This window comes from Myotis lucifugus, unplaced genomic scaffold (genome assembly GCF_000147115.1).
Source record: "Myotis lucifugus unplaced genomic scaffold, Myoluc2.0 scaffold_622, whole genome shotgun sequence".
NCBI classification, from domain to species: Eukaryota; Metazoa; Chordata; class Mammalia; order Chiroptera; family Vespertilionidae; genus Myotis; species Myotis lucifugus.
The window spans coordinates 86,051-104,047 of NW_005871670.1; the positions used below are offsets into that span (position 1 = coordinate 86,051).

The 17,997-nt window shown below is 63.4% G+C and overlaps 2 protein-coding genes across 2 annotated transcripts; both read left to right on the forward strand.

The window, feature by feature from the left end:
* The first annotated feature begins 604 nt into the window (after positions 1-604).
* Positions 605-6,408, forward strand: LOC102430274 (tektin-4). Its single transcript, XM_006104924.1, has 6 exons — positions 605-1,138; positions 3,214-3,284; positions 3,651-3,794; positions 4,406-4,628; positions 5,246-5,400; positions 6,192-6,408. Exons 1-6 carry the CDS (start codon positions 605-607, stop codon positions 6,406-6,408), a joined length of 1,344 nt encoding a protein of 447 aa, XP_006104986.1.
* Positions 6,409-11,329: 4,921 nt separating this feature from the next.
* Positions 11,330-12,764, forward strand: C1QTNF8 (C1q and TNF related 8). The gene is made up of 2 exons (XM_023746044.1): positions 11,330-11,534; positions 12,214-12,764. Exons 1-2 carry the CDS (start codon positions 11,330-11,332, stop codon positions 12,762-12,764), a joined length of 756 nt encoding a protein of 251 aa, XP_023601812.1.
* The last annotated feature ends 5,233 nt before the right edge of the window (positions 12,765-17,997 follow it).

The following is a 17,997-nucleotide window of genomic DNA, read 5'->3' on the forward strand; positions in this document are numbered from 1 at the left end:
GTTGTTGGGCTGGCAGAGGTGAACGCAAGAGGCACTGGCTGCCCCTCACATGGCATTTTAAGCCAATGGCGCCCTCTGCTGCCCATGTGGGGCATCACCCCCGCATTGGAACTCTGCCCAGCATGGGGATAAGGGGGGTTTGTGCCCCACACTGGGCATACAGCTTGCCCCCCTCCCAGGCCTCAACCATAAGCCTTTCCCTGGGTGGCCTGGGTGTACTGTCCCCAGGGAAGGACCTGTGGGGCAGATGTGGGAATCTGATTCCAGGCGCCATGGAGGCTGAATTCAACTCCCCATCGAAGACACTTACACAGAGGGAGACCCCACGGGGACAGGTGAGACAAGCAGGAGCTGACAGGCCCGGCCCCAGGCACAATGCCTCCTCTGACAGATGCCAGCCAGGACGGGTGGGGTTAGGACCTGCCTGGCCCTTTAAGAGGGCTGTTGGGGGTGGGTCCCTGTTGCCCAGCAACAGGAGGGCTTGGCATTTACCTGTCGCCAGGAGACCTGGAGACGTCCTGCTCTGGGGACAGAGAGGCCAGAGCTGCTCTGCTGACCGTGCCAAGTGCCCTACCCGCCCACCCGTGCCCAGGCCAGTGGCACCATGGCTCAGACGGACGTGCTCCTGACCAAGCAGCCCGCCCCGCAGACAGTGCCGGCGTGCGAGCTGCCCCCCAAGCTGTACGATGTGGCCCGCAACACAGGTGCCCACTCGTCCGCAGGCCTGGCCACTGCTGGCTTCCGCACCGCCAAGTACCTGGTGGACGAGTGGTTCCAGAACAGCTATGCCAGTTACCACCAGGCCTTTGCCGACCGCGACCAGTCGGAGCGGCAGCGCCACGAGAGCAGGCAGCTGGCTGCGGAGACGGGGGCCCTGGCGCAGCGCACGCAGGAGGACTCCACCCGGAAGGTGGGCGAGCGCCTGCAGGACATGCACTGCTGGAAGTCGGAGCTGCAGCGGGAGGTGGGCGAGCTGGTGGCGGAGACTGACCTGATGCTGGCCCAGAAGCTGCGGCTGGAGCGCGCCCTGGACGCCACAGGGGTGCCCTTCTCCATCGCCACCGACAACCTGCAGTGCCGTGAGCGCCGCCAGCACCCCGACCTCGTTCGCGACTTCGTGGAGATGGAGCTGCTGAAGGTGTGAACCCCTCGGGCTCTCGGGGACCCGCACCTGGGCCAACCTCACCTTTCTGCCAGAAGGACCTGCACAGAGCCTGGTGGTGGATACAGGTGTATCCCCATCACACGGGCTGGCAGAGGCCTTGGTGCCCGTGCCCCTCTGCACACACAGGCACAGAGAAGCTGGGACTAGGTCGGGACTAGGACTGACTGGGTGCTGGGGCAGCCTGGGCTGGGGGCGGGTCAGGGTGCGGCCCCGGAGAGAGGCATTGTCCCTCCCACCAGGTGTGTGTCTAGTCTGACCTCCCCATGGTAGGCTTGGGGCACCACAGCCCAGACAGGCTGGGTTGCGGGCACTGTGGCCTGGGAGCCCCCGTGTGAGGGCTCAAACACATCCGAGGGCTGGGGCAGAAACTTGTCCCAATCTCGTGTCCAGCGCCCCTGAAGTTCTGCCCCCAATTATTGGTCACACGGCGGGGGTGGGGGTAGACAGGGCCCACGCTGTGGCAGGATTTATACCCAAGATATGTGTTGGGGTCGTTACCTGTGGATGGAACAGGCAGAGGCTGCGGAGGCAGGGAGAGGCCCAGCCAGTCCACCTCACCAGCCCTGACACCCCTCTACATACCATACACCCGAGTACGGGGAGGGGCTGGGGTGAGTCTTGGGGGCAGCCGTCTGAGATTGGAGAATGCGAACTGCTGAATGATCCCTTGGTTACCTCAACTTCTGGTGCCTGCTGGGCAGCCCCTTGGATCACCCTGGTCATGCAAATGAAGCCTGGCCCTGGGCCCAGGAGGCTGAGCGCCCTCCCCCAGGACACGTGTGGTGGGAACCCAGGCACCAGCCAGGGGTGTGCTGTGATGGGGCGAGAAAAGGGGGGAGGCTACCTTTATTCCACAAGGATCCCCACCCTCAACCCGCAGGACCTGTCCTAGGGCGGCCCCATAAGCAGAATCAGTCCAGGAGCCTGATCCTGGGGGGCAGTTCCCACACCTCTCCGCCTGGGGCCTCACCTATGAACAAGATGTGGGTGTGTGTGAGGGATTCAGAGACACACAGCTGCCCCAGAGGCTCAAGGCATCCCCTGCACCAGTGGTCGGCAAACTGCGACTCGCGAGCCACACGCGGCTCTTTGGCCCCTTGAGTGTGGCTCTTCCACAAAATACCGACTTCTGCGCATGGGCCACGAAGTTTCAATCGCACTGTATGTGCACACCCGCACGTGGTATTTTGTGGAAGAGCCACACTTGAGGGGCCAAAGAGCGGCATGTGGCTCGCGAACCACAGTTTGCCGACCACTGCCCTGCACCATCCCCCCAAGCTCAGGCCAGAACCTGAGTCCCTTTTTTCACCTTCCTGCCCTCCCCCAGGTTGCCCCCTACAACTGCCCCCCCACACTCAGCTGCTCAAGAACCTCCCAAGTCTCAGGACGTGGCCCCTCTGTCTTGAGCCAAGGTCACGCCCAGTACTGCGTTGACCTACGAGCGTGGCACAAAGAGGGACACAGACCAGGGGACAGACCCGGACACACGTGGGTTAAGTGCACGAATGGAGGCGAAACTTCAAATGAGGGGAAAGGGCTGTTTGTCTATAGAAAATGAAGCAGTGGAGGCAGCACAAAGAGAGGCAGGGAACCCCCTGTGTTCTCAGTGTGGGGGAGGCCGCTCTGTGCCGTGGCCCCGAGGGGAGTCCCCACTCAGGAGGGCTCCTAGTCCGAAGAGGCTGTCGGCCTGGCTGTCCAGGGGCTGCTGCCCTCCGTGCCCTGGGCAGGCTGCAGGGACAGCCCCCAGAGCCTAGAGGTGCTGGTGCCCACACAGTGCACCAACTAGAATGGCCAACAGCCCAGAATAAACCTACGAGGAAGAGTGGGGTTCATGCCCCATTTTCCAGAAAAGAGAGCAGGGGTCAACAAGGCCCAAGGCCAAGGCCGCTCAGCCGGGGGTCAAGTGCCAGCTGAGCCCCAAGCTGCCCTGGGTGTCACCCCAAATCTCAGCCCCTCCTGGGCCTCTAAGAGGTTGACTGTGGGCCCACAGCAGCCCTGCAGCCCTGCCGTCAGCAGATCTTCACCAGGGACGGGGTCTTCTCCCCCAGGAGGCTGAGCTCATCCGGAACATTCAGGAGCTGCTGAAAAGGACCATCATGCAGGCTGTGAACCAGATCAGGTGGGTCTCCAGCCCCCGGGGTGACCCCTGGCCCCCCACCCCTCAGGCTGGCTTTGGGCAGGAAGTCAGGGTTACCAGGCCCTGAGGCTCAGCGAGGCGGGGCCTTGTCCCTGGGCACCAGGTGATGGGGGAGTAGCGGATTCCTGCACGGCCCGGGGAACCTGGGTGTCCATGTGGCCCCGGCCAGCATCCTGGGGAGGAGGGGCAGCTGCTCTTGGACGCTGCTGGCTCGGTGGCCGCTGTGTCCTGAGGACCCTACGCTGGGCAGATGAGGTGTGCCTGCTGTTTGGGGGTTGCCCTGCCCAGTGCCCCAGTAGGCCCAGCTCCCCCCTCTGCGCATATTCAAGCCCTGCCCGCTGCCCCCAGGATGAACCGGGAGCACAAGGAGCTGTGCGAGATGGACTGGTCCGACAAGGTGGAGGCCTACAACATCGACGAGACCTGTGCCCTATACAACAACCAGAGCACGGAGGTGCAGTTCCACCCGCACTCCACTAAGTTCGAGGAGAGGTGGGCATCCCAGTCCCCCTTCGCACAAACACCCTGTCCCCACACCCTTGTCCTCCCTGCTCCCCTCATCCCGTCTGGCTCCTGGGGGTCCTCCCAGCCCCCTCCCTCACCCCTTCCCCCTGGCCCTGAGGCCCTCACCATAGAGCCTGCAGCTCTGCTCCTGGGGATGGGCTTCGGTCAGGTCTCCTGCCCAAGTGCTCAGCATCACACAGGCACCAGAGGGGCCGAGGGGCTGCGGAGGGAGACGGGACCAGGGGTGGAGTGGGGTGGGCGGGGCCGAGACGCAAGGGTGGGAGGTGGGGGGTCAGGGGAAGCCCGGGAAACTCAATGACAAGGACAACTGGCCTGCAGCTCCGAGAGCGGCCAGTAGGGAGCGCGAGACCACCGCCTATCCTAGCCCAGCCCGTGGGGAGGGCTTGGGGTGGGAGGTGTGGGGGAGGCACAAGGCGCTGGGTGCAGCAGAGGGCGCCTGTCAGAGCTGGGGTAGTGGTCGCTGGAGGCGCAGGATGGTATGGGTCGCGGGCTGCCGGGGCGCAAGGAGAGCCTGGTGGTGCCCAGAGCGCTGGCAGGTGCACCCACCGACCCCTGCTCCGCCCGCTCCCCGCCCACAGCGCCTCCACGCCAGAGACCTGGGCCAGGTTCACACAGGAAAACCTGCAGCGCGCCGAGCGCGAGCGCCTGGCCTCCTTCAACCTGCGGGGCCTCATTGACTGCATCCTGCGGGACACCTCCGAGGACCTGCGGCTGCAGTGCGACTCCGTGAACCTGGCCTTCGGGCGCCGCCTGGAGGAGCTGGAGGACTCGCGCCACAAGCTGGAGCATCACCTGAACAAGGTGCGCCGATGCGCCCCAGCCACACCCAGGCAGGTCCAGGCCAGCCCTGGGGTCTGGGTGCCCATAGCCAGAGAGAGACCAGGCTCCTGTGCCCCTCCTCTTCCGCCACCCCTGGCCACTATGCCCTGGTCAGGACCCGGCCTGGCCCCTGCCCCTCCTCTGCCCCTCCATCCTGAGGGACCCCAGAGGCGGGGCCTCCCCTGCTTCCTGCACCCTCACTAAAGCCAATGGAAACCCAGGTGGCGCTGTGTTTGCCTACTGGCACTGCCAGCTGAGTGACTAACCAGGAGGGACTGCCAGGTGCGAGCGGGAGAGAAGATGGGAGGAGGTGGGCTGGGCCCGGCAGGGCTCTGACCCCAGCTGTTAGGGTGGCTTTTGCTGCTTCCAAGTCTCTCTGGTTGTTGACCACCAGCTTTCCTGTCTCACCCTGCTGGGTGCTCTTGCGGGGGCCAAGGGAGCTGTGCACGCCCTCCCCCCCCCCCGCCCCCCCGCCTCCACGCCTCCTCCAGAGGCAGTGGACAGGCTGCTCGCTGGCAGCCCCAGGGCTCAGGGACGAGGCCAGGCCCCTGCTGGCAGCCTGCCTTGCCCGGGACCCATGGGGACTGTCCTGTGTGCAGACGCTTCGGGAGATCGCAGACCAGGAGCACAACATTGCCGAGCTGAAGCAGGCGATCCGGGACAAGGAGGTGCCTCTGAAGGTGGCGCAGACCCGCCTGTACCAGCGCTCGCAGAGGCCCAATGTGGAGCTGTGCCGCGATACCGCCCAGTTCAGGTGCCATCCTGGGCGAGCCAGACGCCCACCCCTACCCCCACCCAGGTGCTGCCCAGGCCCCCTCAGCCTCTGGGACCCCCCTGAACACCCCTTCCCTGTGCACACAGACCCGTAGATGAGTTGAGGAGACACTGGGGTCTCACACGGGCACAGCTCACGCACGCACACCCCACCCCCTCCCAGCACGGCTGGACACTGCATGGGCCACGGAGGGGCGCTGTGTCAGGACTTGGAGTGCCAGGGACCGCGGGCCACTTCCCTCTTCACCCGGTGCTGAGCGATCTTCCCAGGGAGGAATCTCGGGGTCTCAGCGGCTGAGTCCTGCCTCGCAGACCAGTCCACACCTCTGGTGTCACAGTGGACCCTCGTCCTGGGCTGGGGCCATGGGTGGGACCATGTCTTTTGATTTTCTAACTTACTGAGCTGCCCTTGTGAGTAAAACCACCCCCACCCCACCCGCCTTGCTGTTCCTCCCTCCCTGTTTTTTTATTTTGTTCAGAAAACTGGGGGCTTCACTCTGCTCCAAGGGTCCGTCCTGCTTCCAAACCTCAGGAATAGGAGCCTCGGGGAGCCTCCGGGCCTCTCACAGAGCCCTGGCCCCAGTCCACGCCCCAGCTCAGCTTGTGGGCTAACGTTTAGGGCCTTTGAGGTCCTTTTATGGCCGAGCATCTGGGCCAGGACCGCTCGCCAGGGTTTCCAGCCTTTGACTCTCAGGTCCGGCCCCTCCCAGCCCAAAGGCCTGGTGTTCTGGTGCCAGCCAAGCTCATACCTCCTTCCACCAAATCCCCTAGGCTGGTGAGTGAGGTAGAGGAGCTGAACAGGTCCCTCTCAGCACTGAAGGAGAAGCTTCTAGAAGCGGAGCAGTCGCTGCGCAACCTGGAGGACACGCGCATGAGCCTGGAGAAGGACATCGCTGTCAAAACCAACAGCATCTTTATTGACAGCCAGAAGTGCATGGCCCACCGCGCCCACTACCCCACCATCCTCCGACTGGCTGGCTACCAGTGACCAGGGCTGGAGCCACGGCACAGCCCCCCAACTGTCCTTGGCCGGATTTGGGCAGGGACCCGTCCCCCGCCCCTCAAATAAAGAGCGCGTTTGCTTTCTACTTGTGGCCTGGTGCTCAGAGGGGAGCCTTCGCGAAGTCAGTTCCTCACGCCCAGGGCACGCTCGGTTACCACCGTGGAGAGGGGTCAGCCAAGGAGGGCTCCACCTCGTCACTCCAGCGGACCACGTGAGGCCAGGCCCCTCCCCAGCTCCCAGCCAGAGCCCAGGCCCAGATGGTTTCTCTGCCCACCGGGGCCACCTGCAGGGTGCCTCTGAGAAGGGTCACCTCTCCTCCCAGGGAAGCCACACCTCTCGTCACAGCCTCTGGTCACTGCCACAGTAACCTGCTCTTTGTCCCCCACGGGCCCGGATGCTGTCGTGCTGAGGCCGGCTGGCTCTCCCCTCGTTACTGGGAGGTGAACTGGGGCAGAGCTGTCGGGACACACTGCCAGCCTGCTCTCCCCTGAGGGCTTGGCCCGGGCGCTTTGGGCATCCATGCAGTGGCTCAACATCCCCGGAGAAGCCCCGCCAGGCCAGGCCAGCCAGTGACCTCCTGGGAAAACCCCTGCCACCCCCTCCTGGCACAGGGTGGGCACAGGGAGGCAGACCCTGAGCTGGGAGTGGGAAAGTCAAGGTTGTGGGTGGCCTCTATGCCCAGCCACCTCGGCCACCATTAGGTGGCCAGTCTCCTTGTCTAGCCCCCTCCTTAGCCAACTAGTGTGTCAGGTGTGGGTGTGGGTGTGAGGAAATTGCAGGGCCCCTGCTGCCCACCTGGCCCCACGCCTCCTGCACCCTGTGTCCACGGCTCTGGGCAGAACTGCAGTCCCCAGGGAGGGCCAGGCACTTTGTGGAGGGGGTGGTGGCAGTGAAGCCCCCCTTGCTGTGCCCACAATGTCCCCCCACCCCCGGCTGCTGTCTCTTCCCCAGCGGCAGCTCATAGGACTCTCAGGGACACGTCCATTAAGAGGCCGGGAGATAATAACTCCCACTGTGCAAACTGCTGCCACTCAGACCCCCATTATCACCCATGGCCAAGGCAGTGTCCCCATCAGCGCCGAGGGTCATCTTGTCCTGCCTCCGGGAGGGTGGCAGCTGATGGGAGCTAAGTGAGGGGGGCTGTTCGAAGCTCATTAACTGTACAGCCTGGTGGTGACACCAGGCAGGGAGGGTGGCAGGCAGTCCCGAGGGGGGGTGGGGTGCTGTCTGGCTGGGTTCCATTGTCTGTAGTCCCCTGATGCCATCTGTGAGGCTGGAAATTTTGTCGTCTTGTAGAGACCAATGACCAGGCCCTGGAGCTGAGCCATGGCTCCAGGCCACACATCGAATGCCCAAGGCTTTCTGTGGGGCTTGGTGTGGGGATAGACAGCGAAGTCACCCCAGGCTGGCCAGTTGCCTCCAGCAGGCATTCAGCCCCCCCCCAGACCCTCTGTGGTCAGCTGACCCCGTGGGGCCACAACACGCAGCCACCTCTCGTTGTCACGGAGATGCGGGGCAGCATGTCCAAGCGATGGCTATTTCTGTCCAGGAGCCTCGTCCTCGTCCTGGCACCCGCTGAATCACCCTTGGTGCTTGCTGACTCCCTCCGCTCAAAACCTGGGCTGCCTGCCTGCTGCAGCCACACACCCGAGCCCGCGTCCCAGAGGCCTGGCTCAGCCCAGAACCACCCCCAACATGCCCTGCCCCCAGGGGACTCACAGTGAATGCCCATCACTTTTGGGGGGCTGCTCTGCCTGTTGGAGAAGGGTGCAGGGAAGGCACCGGGAGGGACATCAGCCCTGCAGCGTGGTGAGGCCTCTGGCTTCACCCATGTCCATCTAGTACACTCCGGCCTCTCTGAGCCCATTGGTGCCATTTACAGGTGGGGACACTAAGGCTCAGATGCAGAGCTCCAGCGCCCGCCTTTCTCTGGGAGCCTCAGAGGCCATACTTGGGTGGGCAGAGAAGAGCCCCAAGCCTGCCCTGGGCCCATTGACTCCACAGGGACTGGGTGATGAGAGGCAGGGGCCTAGGCCACTCACCACCCTGAGGCCGCCACTGAGCCGCCTCGAGTCTCAGAGCCAAACCACCGGGCACTGGGGCTGCAGGAGCTGCAGGGCGGCGAGCCATCGCTCAGGGCCTTGGGTCTTCACACCCCCTCTGTCTGTGCCACCCTCCAGGTGAAGACAGCTGTCCCCAAAGGGAGTCCCTGGGCCTGCTGGAGTGAGCTGTTCTCTCCTTGGGGTGGGGCCAGTCTGGGAGCCAGCTCCAGCTGGTGTAGCCCCGTCCGCACCCCTCCCCAGCCACACTCATCCTCATCCTGCACAAGAAGCCCCCCACCGGTGGGGCACCTCAACCTCCCCCTCCTCCCCCATCCTTGCCCCTCCCTGGTCATCAGTGAGGAGGGCTGGAGCAGCAGGACTGGGTGAGCTGCCCTGGCCGCCCACAGCCCGCCTGGTTCTCAGGCCACGGCTGGTGCCTCGCCCACAGGTGGCCGGCTTGGTGTGTGTGTGGGTGCACTTCCCAGGCATCGCATGTCCCCATGTTCAGAGGCCAAGGTGCAGGGTTCTGCACCTGGACCCAGTGTCCAGCTGTCCAGACCCAACGCGGGGATGAGGCCAGGCTCTGGTGTGGGCTCAGCTTTAGGCTCACGGTGGGCCCAGCCCTGCCTGCCACTGCTTGGGGGGCCCTATGAGTCATTCCCACCAGTGGGCATAACAGGGACACAGCTTCTGTCACAGCAGGCTTCTCGCTCTGCTGGGCACCTTGACCTGAAGGGTGCAGGGGAGGCCGGGGCCGACACCATGGGTCTGGCCGGATGCTGCTCTCCTGGGCTCCACCCACCAGCCCCAGCCCTCACTTCCCAGCCAGAGACGGAAGGCTGTGACCATTACCCGGAGGGCCCTGGTCTGCCCCAGCCCACGTTGGCTCCTAGCCCTCTGACCAGTCTCCTCCCAGCTGCGGCTGCAGCCTCCCCAACTCTCCCCTAAGTCACTGCACCCCAGATGGAGGAGGCAGCCAGCCCATGGCACCACCCCCCAACCCACCAGTCAGTCCCAGACGTTCCCGACCCGACCCCAAGACCCACACGAGGGCACAGGGCTGGCAGGAGGACACGGGAGCCCCTGTGGCAAGGCTATACACCCTTCGGCAGGTAGTCAGCTGGTGGGGGGCAGACTGATGGCAGGCGGCAGGCAGCAGGGCCCGTGAGCTCCTGCAGAGGCTCTGAAGCTGGCCCAGGGCCTGTTGGTCTTGGATGGCCCAGGGGAAGCCGTGGGCGCCTGGTGCGGGCATGAAAGGGCTCTTTCACCGGCTGCTGGGCAGTGACGCTGGAGGCAGCCAGGCAGGCAGCAGCACCGACGGTGAAATGGTAACAGGGAGCGTGGGGGTGGGTGGGTATTCACAGCCGCCCAACCCAGGCTGGTCTTGCAGGGGTCTGTGCTCCCCCTGAGACCCCAGCAAGAAGGAGGCTCCAGCCCAGGCTGTCTTCTGGGCAGGCCAGATGGCTAGGATGCCCAGGACCCCAGACTGCCAGAGGGGCGAGGTGGGGTCCCCTGGAGACACCCACTCCTGTCTGGTCCCTCTGTGGGAGGAATCCAGGAGGGTCTTGCAGGGTCCAGTGAGGCTGGGAGGACTAGTCAGGGTCTCCTGGGCGCTGGGGGTGGGTGAAGAGAAGGGGTCCCATCTGCCAGGGAAGCTAAGCCTGAAAGTGGGTCTCAGAAAGAGGAAGGACCTTGCACTGGAATGCAGCCCCAGAGGGCTCCCTGGAGGAGGGTGCCTGGGTCTTTGCTCAGCAAGGTCGGGCTACAGAGAAGAGAGAAGACCCTTACCTCACGCGCCTGCCTGTGGCTGAGCTTCCCAGATGCAGCCTCTGGGGAGACCAGGGCCCACTTGCTGGGGGAAACTGAGGCCCAGATGCATGTGGGACTCACCCAGGGGCCCCAGCAGCTGCTGGTTGAACCAGGAAGCTGGTTGACACGGGTTAGCCAGGTGTCAGGCAGGGTTTCCTAGGGGAGGGTGTTAGGAGGCAGGAGGCCCAGGACTGGTGGGGGTTAAAGACCATCTTCTCCATCACAGAGTGGGGGACCACATGGGGCAGCCTTCCAAGAAGCCCTCCTCCCCTCCCCTGGGAGCTTAGGGCTAGAGGGCTGCTCTCTGCCCAGCTCGGCAGCAGGAAGAAACTGCCCCACACAGGCCCCACCCAACCAGGACCCAGGCTCAGCCTCAGGGGTTGGGGAACTGCGCTTCCTTGAAGCTGCCCTCCGCCCCCCAGGGCTCTGCCCGCACAGGAGGGTGAGGGCTTTGGAGGGTGGAGTCAGAGCCCCACCTCCGCCATCTGCCAGGTGCAAGGTCCCCAGCCATGGGGGCTTTGGGCACCAGGACTCCCCGGCTGCAGGCACTTAGGGTGCCTGCTACCGCCCAGAGGGTGGAGGTGTACAGGGGGAGCAGCCCCTAAGAAGGAGCCGGCAATACCAGCTCGGACTGGGCGGGGCTGCCTGGGCCACTTTGCCAGGGGCTCTGGAAGGGCAGGTGTGAGCTGTCCCCTGTGCAGGCCCTCAGATTGGTGGTGGCCCTGGTGGTGCTGTGTGAGGAAGATTCTGAGGCCACATCCAGGTCTGGGTGAAAGAGTGTGGGGATCTATGAATGATGTCTGTCAGGGGCAGGGGCTAAGACCCTGAGGAGGGCATGCCAGGCCTCTGTCGGGTGCAGGAGGAGGCTCTGGCCCTGCCCACTGTGGCACCTCAAGGGCCCCAACTGTGTACCCCTCACAGATCCCATCTGCTGGCTCCCCAGACAAGGGGGCACAGCCGGCTGCTGTGGGGTCTGGGGGCTCAACTGGGTATCTCTTTCTCAGATGCCCTCCCCTCCTCTCCCCTCCTCTCGCCTCTCCTAGGCTCCAGCCCAGATGGCAGCCCCTGGCCTTCTGCTCCTCCTGGCGCTGCCTGCAGGGGCCTGGCCCAGGCTGGGGCCGCCCCATCGGCCATGTGTGCACTGCTGCCACCCGGCCTGGCCCCCAGCTGCCCCCGGCTCATACACCCCTGAGGGTGAGGGGGAGAAGTGGGTGCAGCTGCCCCACGTGCGGCCCACCATCGACATCTCAATCCTCAAAGGTGAGTGTCACAGAGAGGTGGCCCCACCCTGGTCCCTGCCCGCACAGGGACACCACCCTGAGGCAGAGGAATGAAGGGGCAGGACAAAGCTCTGAGGCCCTGATTGAGCAGAGTGGTTCTGGGAAGGCACCTGGGGTCCATGTGAGAACCTTGTAAAGGTCATCAGTCCCAGCCACCCCCTCAAGCGGGAAGCAAGGTGCTTGGAGAGGGGCTGTGCAGGGAGGGGAAACTGAGGTTCCCTTCAATTTGCTCACCCACTCTGCATCGGCCCTCCCAGCCCAGCACCCACGGGAGGCGGGGGTGGGAGGGCTGGGGCCCCCTTGGGAGAAGGCAAGAGAGGCTGAGCTCAAGAGGGCCTCCTCCTGGGTGGACAGCAGGCCACCAGAAGGTTGGACTTGGGTACCAATTTCCCAGCCTCCTCGTCTTTCAAAGCCCAGTTCAGCTGCCTGGACCCCCGTCATTCCCACTGTCCCTCCGTCCCCACGTGATCATCTGTACAGGCCCGAGCATAGCCACAACTTTGGGGTGCGGCCTCTCATTGCCCTGTGTGAGGGGTGGGTTAACGCCCATCGTACGATCAGGAGACTGAGGTTCGGGGAAGTGAGGTCACCCACTAGGCCACGTGGCCAGCAAATGGACCCCAAGCCTTGACCAGAGGCTTCTGCTTGCTCCCCTGCAGGTGAGAAGGGTGAGACGGGGGTCAGAGGCCGCTCCGGCAGGAGCGGGAAGGAGGGCCCACCAGGCTCCCCGGGTCTCCGGGGCCACAAGGGCCAGAAGGGGCAGGTGGGGCTGCCGGGCACCCCATGCCAGCGCGCCTACGCAGCCTTCTCGGTCGGTCGGCGCGAGGGGCTGCACAGCACCGATGCCTTCCAGGCTGTGCCCTTTGACACGGAGCTGGTGAACCTGGATGGCGCCTTCGACCTGGCGTCGGGCCGCTTCCTCTGCATTGTGCCTGGTGTGTACTTCCTGAGCCTGACCGTGCACACCTGGAATTACAAGGAAACCTACCTGCACATCATGTGCAACCAGCAGGCCACGGCCGTGCTGTACGCGCAGCCAAGCGAGCGCAGCGTCATGCAGACCCAGAGCCTGCTGCTGCCGCTGGCCGCAGGGGACACCGCCTGGGTGCGCATGTTCAAGCGTGACCAAGACAACGCCATCTACGGTGAGCACGGGGACCTCTACATCACCTTCAGCGGCCACCTGGTCAAGCCTGCCGCTGAGCTCTAGCGCTTGATGGCACCCACTCCCCAGACCCCCCGAGCCTGACCTCGCCCTCGCAGCCCAGGTGGATGCCAGTATGTTTGCGCGATGACTGTGAAGTGATTGAACACCAGTTGCATGCAGACGCTGAGCTGAGGGGTGTGGCAGGAGCAAGACAGGTCTGGGGGCCTGGCCTGGTGGGGGTGGGGACAACCAAGTGTTCACACTGAGAAATTGAGACGGAGACTGTGGGGGTGGGTGTTGGGCAGGGTGGGCGGGGCGTCTCTACATGCTGTGGAGTTTGCCTCCTAGTCAAGCGATATTTTGCTTATTAAAGGCTGTGCCAGCACCACTGCCTTGGAGACATTCGTAAAACACCTACTGGGTGCCGGGCTGGACACTGGGGAGTTCAGAGATCAAATGCAGACATCAGCCTTCTCGGAGCTGATTCTAGCAGGAAACATGCTAAATTCCATGGGTGTTAGAGGGTGGCAATTCAGCTGGGAGCGAGAATTATGCCCACAGGAACATCACCAGGTCTGGTGAGCTGATTTTCTGGCGTTCCCGGCTTCCCCTCGTTTGTCTGGAATGAGCTGGATGGTGGAGGAAGACCACACCTCGATGTGTACCAGGGCCTGCAGGAGCCCGGGGAGCCCCACCCCTCACCCTTAGATGTGGCTGAAGATGGGATGGGGCAGTGATGGAGCAGTCACACCCCACTCCCTGCAGTCATGGGCCTAGGGCAGTGGTCGGCAAACCGCGGCTCTCGAGCCACATGCGGCTCTTTGGCCCCTTGGTGTGGCTCTTTCACAAAATACCAGCTCTTCCACAAAATACTGACTTCTGCGCATGGGCCACGAAGTTTCAATCGCACTGTACGTGCACGCTCGCACGTGGTATTTTGTGGAAGAGCCACACTCAAGGGGCCTCGGTTTGCCGACCACGGGCCTAGGGGAATAGAAGGCCTCCATCCATCCCCCAGGTTGGAGCCATCAGGCTGCCCCACCTTACAGCCCCTCTGAGTCTGTTTCTCTCCTGCCATGTGTCCCCCTGGCCACGCAGAACCTTCTGCCCAGCCCTCTGACCCCATCACTGCTGCCTCCTCCGTGGGGCCTTCCCTGGCATCTCCTCCTATGGCTGCTTCCTCCTGAGCAAGGATTCTGGGTCAGTGAGGCCTCCAGGGCCCTGGCAGGAGCAGCGTCTGGAATCACCAGAGCCTGGTGAGCTGGCTGAGGCCCTGAGCTACGTGGAGGTGGCTGGAGTTGCAGGCTGGCCATCTGAGCAGGAGAGGCTGGAGCCTCATAGAAGGAGGCTCTGAGGCCACCAGCTGGGCTACAGGAGGCGGTAGGAGGTGGCCGCTGAGAGCCCCAGGGCCTTCTCTCCAAGGGTGCACCAGGAGCAGGCTGCTGCCAGGTGGCCTGGGGCCTCTTGGCTGCCGGGCGGGCACAGGCCTCCCTCAGTCCTCATCCACCTTTGGGGCGCAGCCTGGCTGGTCCTCCTCTCCCTCCACCCTCCCATCAGGACCCCAGCCCATCATGAGGTGAACCCCACATCCATCTGGCCCAGGGGCTGGAGAACCTTATCAGGACAATGATCAGCTGATGGGGGGGCGGGTAGAGGCAAGAAGAGGCTGGGAACCCCTCGTTCCTTTTATAAACAGGCACCTCCTGCTCCTGCTCTGGGGAGGGGATGTGTGGGAACACGGCGGCCCTCCCCTGCCACCATGAAGCTCCGTTATCCCACAGGAACATCAACCTCCAGCTGAGGCTGACCAGGGACCTCCCCACCACTGGGGGGAGTGCCGTGGGAGGGACAGGGTCACAAAGACTAGACAAGTGGGCAAACGGAGGCCCACAGGGGTCTGCAGAACCCCCAGGTGTATGCAGCACTGGGAGCTGGCACTCTATCGGCTGGACTGTCCCCCCTAAGAGCGGCCTGGACAGGGGATGAGTGAGAGGAGAGGCCCCTTTGCTGTCCATGCAAGGCCTGTCTGAAAGTGGAGGGCTCCCTGCCAGCCGCCCCCCACGCCCCCACCCCCGAAGCCAGGGCCTGCAGCCTCCGGAGCAGCGGGCCCCCCTCGGCACACCAGGGGGCCTGCCCCATGTGTCCCTTCTGGCCTACTGATGGGTGAGGAGGGCAGGGGCTCCTGGGGTCCCCACATTCAGGCCCTACAGTTCCATAAGGAAGCAGACCTGGGTGGGGCGGTGACTCCAGACCCTTAGTGCCAGTCCGGGCCCCCCACTGGGTCCTGGGTTCAGACAAAACAGGACCCTGCCTTGAAAAGTCACAGATACAGAGGTCAGGACAGACAAGTGCCTGTGCCTGGAGACCCAGCACCTCAGGGGCTCAAAGGGGACCCTGGCCTGGGAACCCAAGGCTGGACCAGACCTGCCATGGTACATGGCAGGCAACAGCAAAATTGGGGGGTTGGGGGGGGATTCTTACAGTCAAGGATGAAGGGCAGAACGTCATGGGCTGCTGAAGCTATGGCCCCACTACAGACAGGAGGGGCTGCAGGGGCTGCGGGGCCCCGGGGCGCGGAGTTGCCAGAGCCTCAGGCTGAACTTTGTGTCCTTTTATGGCTGGAATAGCCGGAAACGCCCAGGGTGCTTGGCAACCTGTGAGCACATCAGGAGCGAGTACTCATGGGGAACAGGGTGGCAGACGGGGTTCTGCTGTGAGATAAAGGTGCCTGAGCAGGAATGGGGGCCTGTGGGGGGATTGGAAGGATCCCGCCTCCCTCAGGCCTTCTGGCACCTGCACTCCCCTCCCACCCTGACCAGGAACCCCAGACCCCCTGTGTGTTGGGGGCCAGCCTAGTAGGAGGGGCCGGGAGGGAAGCCCCTGTCTGCAAGCTCCAAACGAAGCCTGTGTTGTCTCCAGCCGCCTGCTGAGGGCCATGTCGGGGCCCCCAGAGCAGCAGAGTGGGGTGTAGAGGCAGGGCCACGAGCGGCTGTTGCCAGGGCAGGAGAAGTCTGCAGACCTGGCAGCCACACTACCTCCTTTTAACCTCATGGCGTGAATCCGGCTGTTAGAGCAGCCAGACAGGTGGACACTGGGGCATCCGGGCCGAGCGTTGAGGGACAGGCCCTGCTCCGCTGCTGACGCCGGAGGGCAGAGTAGGTCAGGCGAGGAAGGGCACCTGACAACCCCCAAGTGCCAAAGCGACCATGTCCTCAGAGACCCGGGGGGTGTGGAGGTGTGTCCCGAGCGAGGCCAAGACCCCACCGAGAGCCTCAGTACTTGTCAGGGAACCTGCCAGAGGGCACTGCCCGTGACGGTGAGAAGGCAGTGCCTGCGTCACCCCACAGCCTCCAGGTTTATTTACTACAAAACAAACAAACAAACAAATAAAAAAGGACTGAGAACTGGGGGCCGGGTGGGGCCGGAGGGGTCAAGGTCACCATCTCTGCGAAGTGATGAAGGGCGCAGAGACACAAAGGTCAACAGGCCCAGCTGCCCTGACACTTAGAAGACGAACGAGGAGTTGACCCCAATCAGAACAGCAAGCGGGCAGCCCCCGCGGTGTGCTTCCGTCGAAATCAGGAATGACATGCATGCGCCTTGGGAAAAAAGCCGGAAAGACACTCGAATACCGGGACAGCCTGGAGACCTCCTGAGAGACAGGATCCTGTCTGGGAGCCAATTACCCAGATTAGGTCTCTTCGTTTAGCGGAATTCCAATAAAACATCCATTTACAAAATTTAGGTGAAATTCATATAATAAAAGTTACCATTTTAAAGTGAACAATTTAATGGCATTTTGCACTTTCACAGTGTTGTGCAACTACCAGCTCTATGTCTAGAATATTCACATGTTCCCCAAAGAAACCCGGGACCCCATTAGCAGTCACTCCAAAACCCCTCCCCCAAATATCAAGGAAGAGATCCTCTGATCGCCCCCAAGGCAGGGGTCATGGGAGGGAGGTTTGCTCAGGTGGAGGCCCTGCCCCCCCAACTTTGGGACCCATCCAGGAGCCCAGATGGTGCCCTCAGACCTCCACCAGCACAAATCTGGCAAATGCATATCTGCCACCTCATCTCCAGACACAGCCTGAAGGAGGGGAGAAGAAGGGCTGGGCACAGGGGGAGCAAGGTGCCTGGAGTGGCATGAGTGTCCCAGGACAGGGATGGGCGGGGGCACTCCCTCAGGCTCCTGGGCAGTCTAGGACCCTCAAGGTAAGGTCCCCATCTGGGCAGAGACCCCATCATTCAATGTCAGTTATTCATTCAACAAACACCTTTTAGAGCTGTGGTAGCTGGACCAGCCTTCAGGAGCCGGGGGATGGCATCAGCCCATCTATACAGGGCAGGACAGTGCCCTTGGGCTTGATGGAGAGGAGGTGGGGTGGGCTTGGGGAGGCCCCTTCGACCCCAGCAGCCAAGGTGGAGAAGGGCTGGTGGGCATGGATCCAGCTGTCTCTCCAGGTCCTCACCTCCATCCAGCCCTGGGCTCCGCGGTTCTGCGGGAGCCCTGATCAGTATCTTTCAGTCGCTAGGGCACCCCCCAAGGCAAGTCCTTCCTGATGTCTCCGGCCCCGGGTTCCTGTGGCAAGTCCTTCCTGATGTCTCCCCTTCCTCCGCTTGTTGTTCTGCCCCGGACCCCACCCAGGCACCCCAACATAGGTCCTGCTGATAGGGGCTGGGCCGGGAGTGCAACCTCGGTTAACCACAGGGCAGATCGACCTGGGTTTCCCTCATGGTGGGGATGCAACACCTGCTCTGCGCGCGGGGCTATGCTGTCGTCAGACCACACGCCCACCCCGTGCCCGGCCCCACCAGGCAAACAGAGCCCTCCTGCCTCTGCGCCCCACCCCCGAGGCAGCCGGATTTCCTGAGCAAGGTCATTGTGGAAGCCACTGGAGCCCATTGGCCAATAAAACCCATCGATGCAGAGAGAGAGCCCATAAAACAGGTCACCCTCCCCAGAGGGTACGTGCTCTGTGTCACCCCCACCCCACTCAGGGCTGGGACAGGACCTGCAAGCAGTGTGGCTCTGTCCGCAGCCTGTGCTGGGTGTGGGAGGGCAGCAGGGCTCTCACTGGCTCCCAGGGCTCATGCTCTCCTTGGGGCACTCTCTGCTCTGTCCCTTGCAGGGGAGGGTCCTCATTCTCTCTCATCAGTGGCCCACCCTCACCCAAGCATCTGCAACTGTCCACACTAGCCAAGCGTCTCCTCACTCTCACAGACCCGGGGTCTACAGGCTGCCCGGAGCCCCCTGGAACATCCCACAGGCTCCTCACACTGGGTCCATCAGGCC

Coding starts and splice junctions, on each gene's coding strand:
- C1QTNF8 (XM_023746044.1), top strand. CDS start 11,330: ATGGCAGCCCCTGGCCTTCTGCTCCTCCTGGCGCTGCCTGCAGGGGCC. Junction 11,535..12,213: donor CGACATCTCAATCCTCAAAG/GTGAGTGTCACA, acceptor GCTCCCCTGCAG/GTGAGAAGGGTGAGACGGGG.
- LOC102430274 (XM_006104924.1), top strand. CDS start 605: ATGGCTCAGACGGACGTGCTCCTGACCAAGCAGCCCGCCCCGCAGACA. Junction 4,629..5,245: donor TGGAGCATCACCTGAACAAG/GTGCGCCGATGC, acceptor TCCTGTGTGCAG/ACGCTTCGGGAGATCGCAGA. Junction 5,401..6,191: donor CGCGATACCGCCCAGTTCAG/GTGCCATCCTGG, acceptor CAAATCCCCTAG/GCTGGTGAGTGAGGTAGAGG.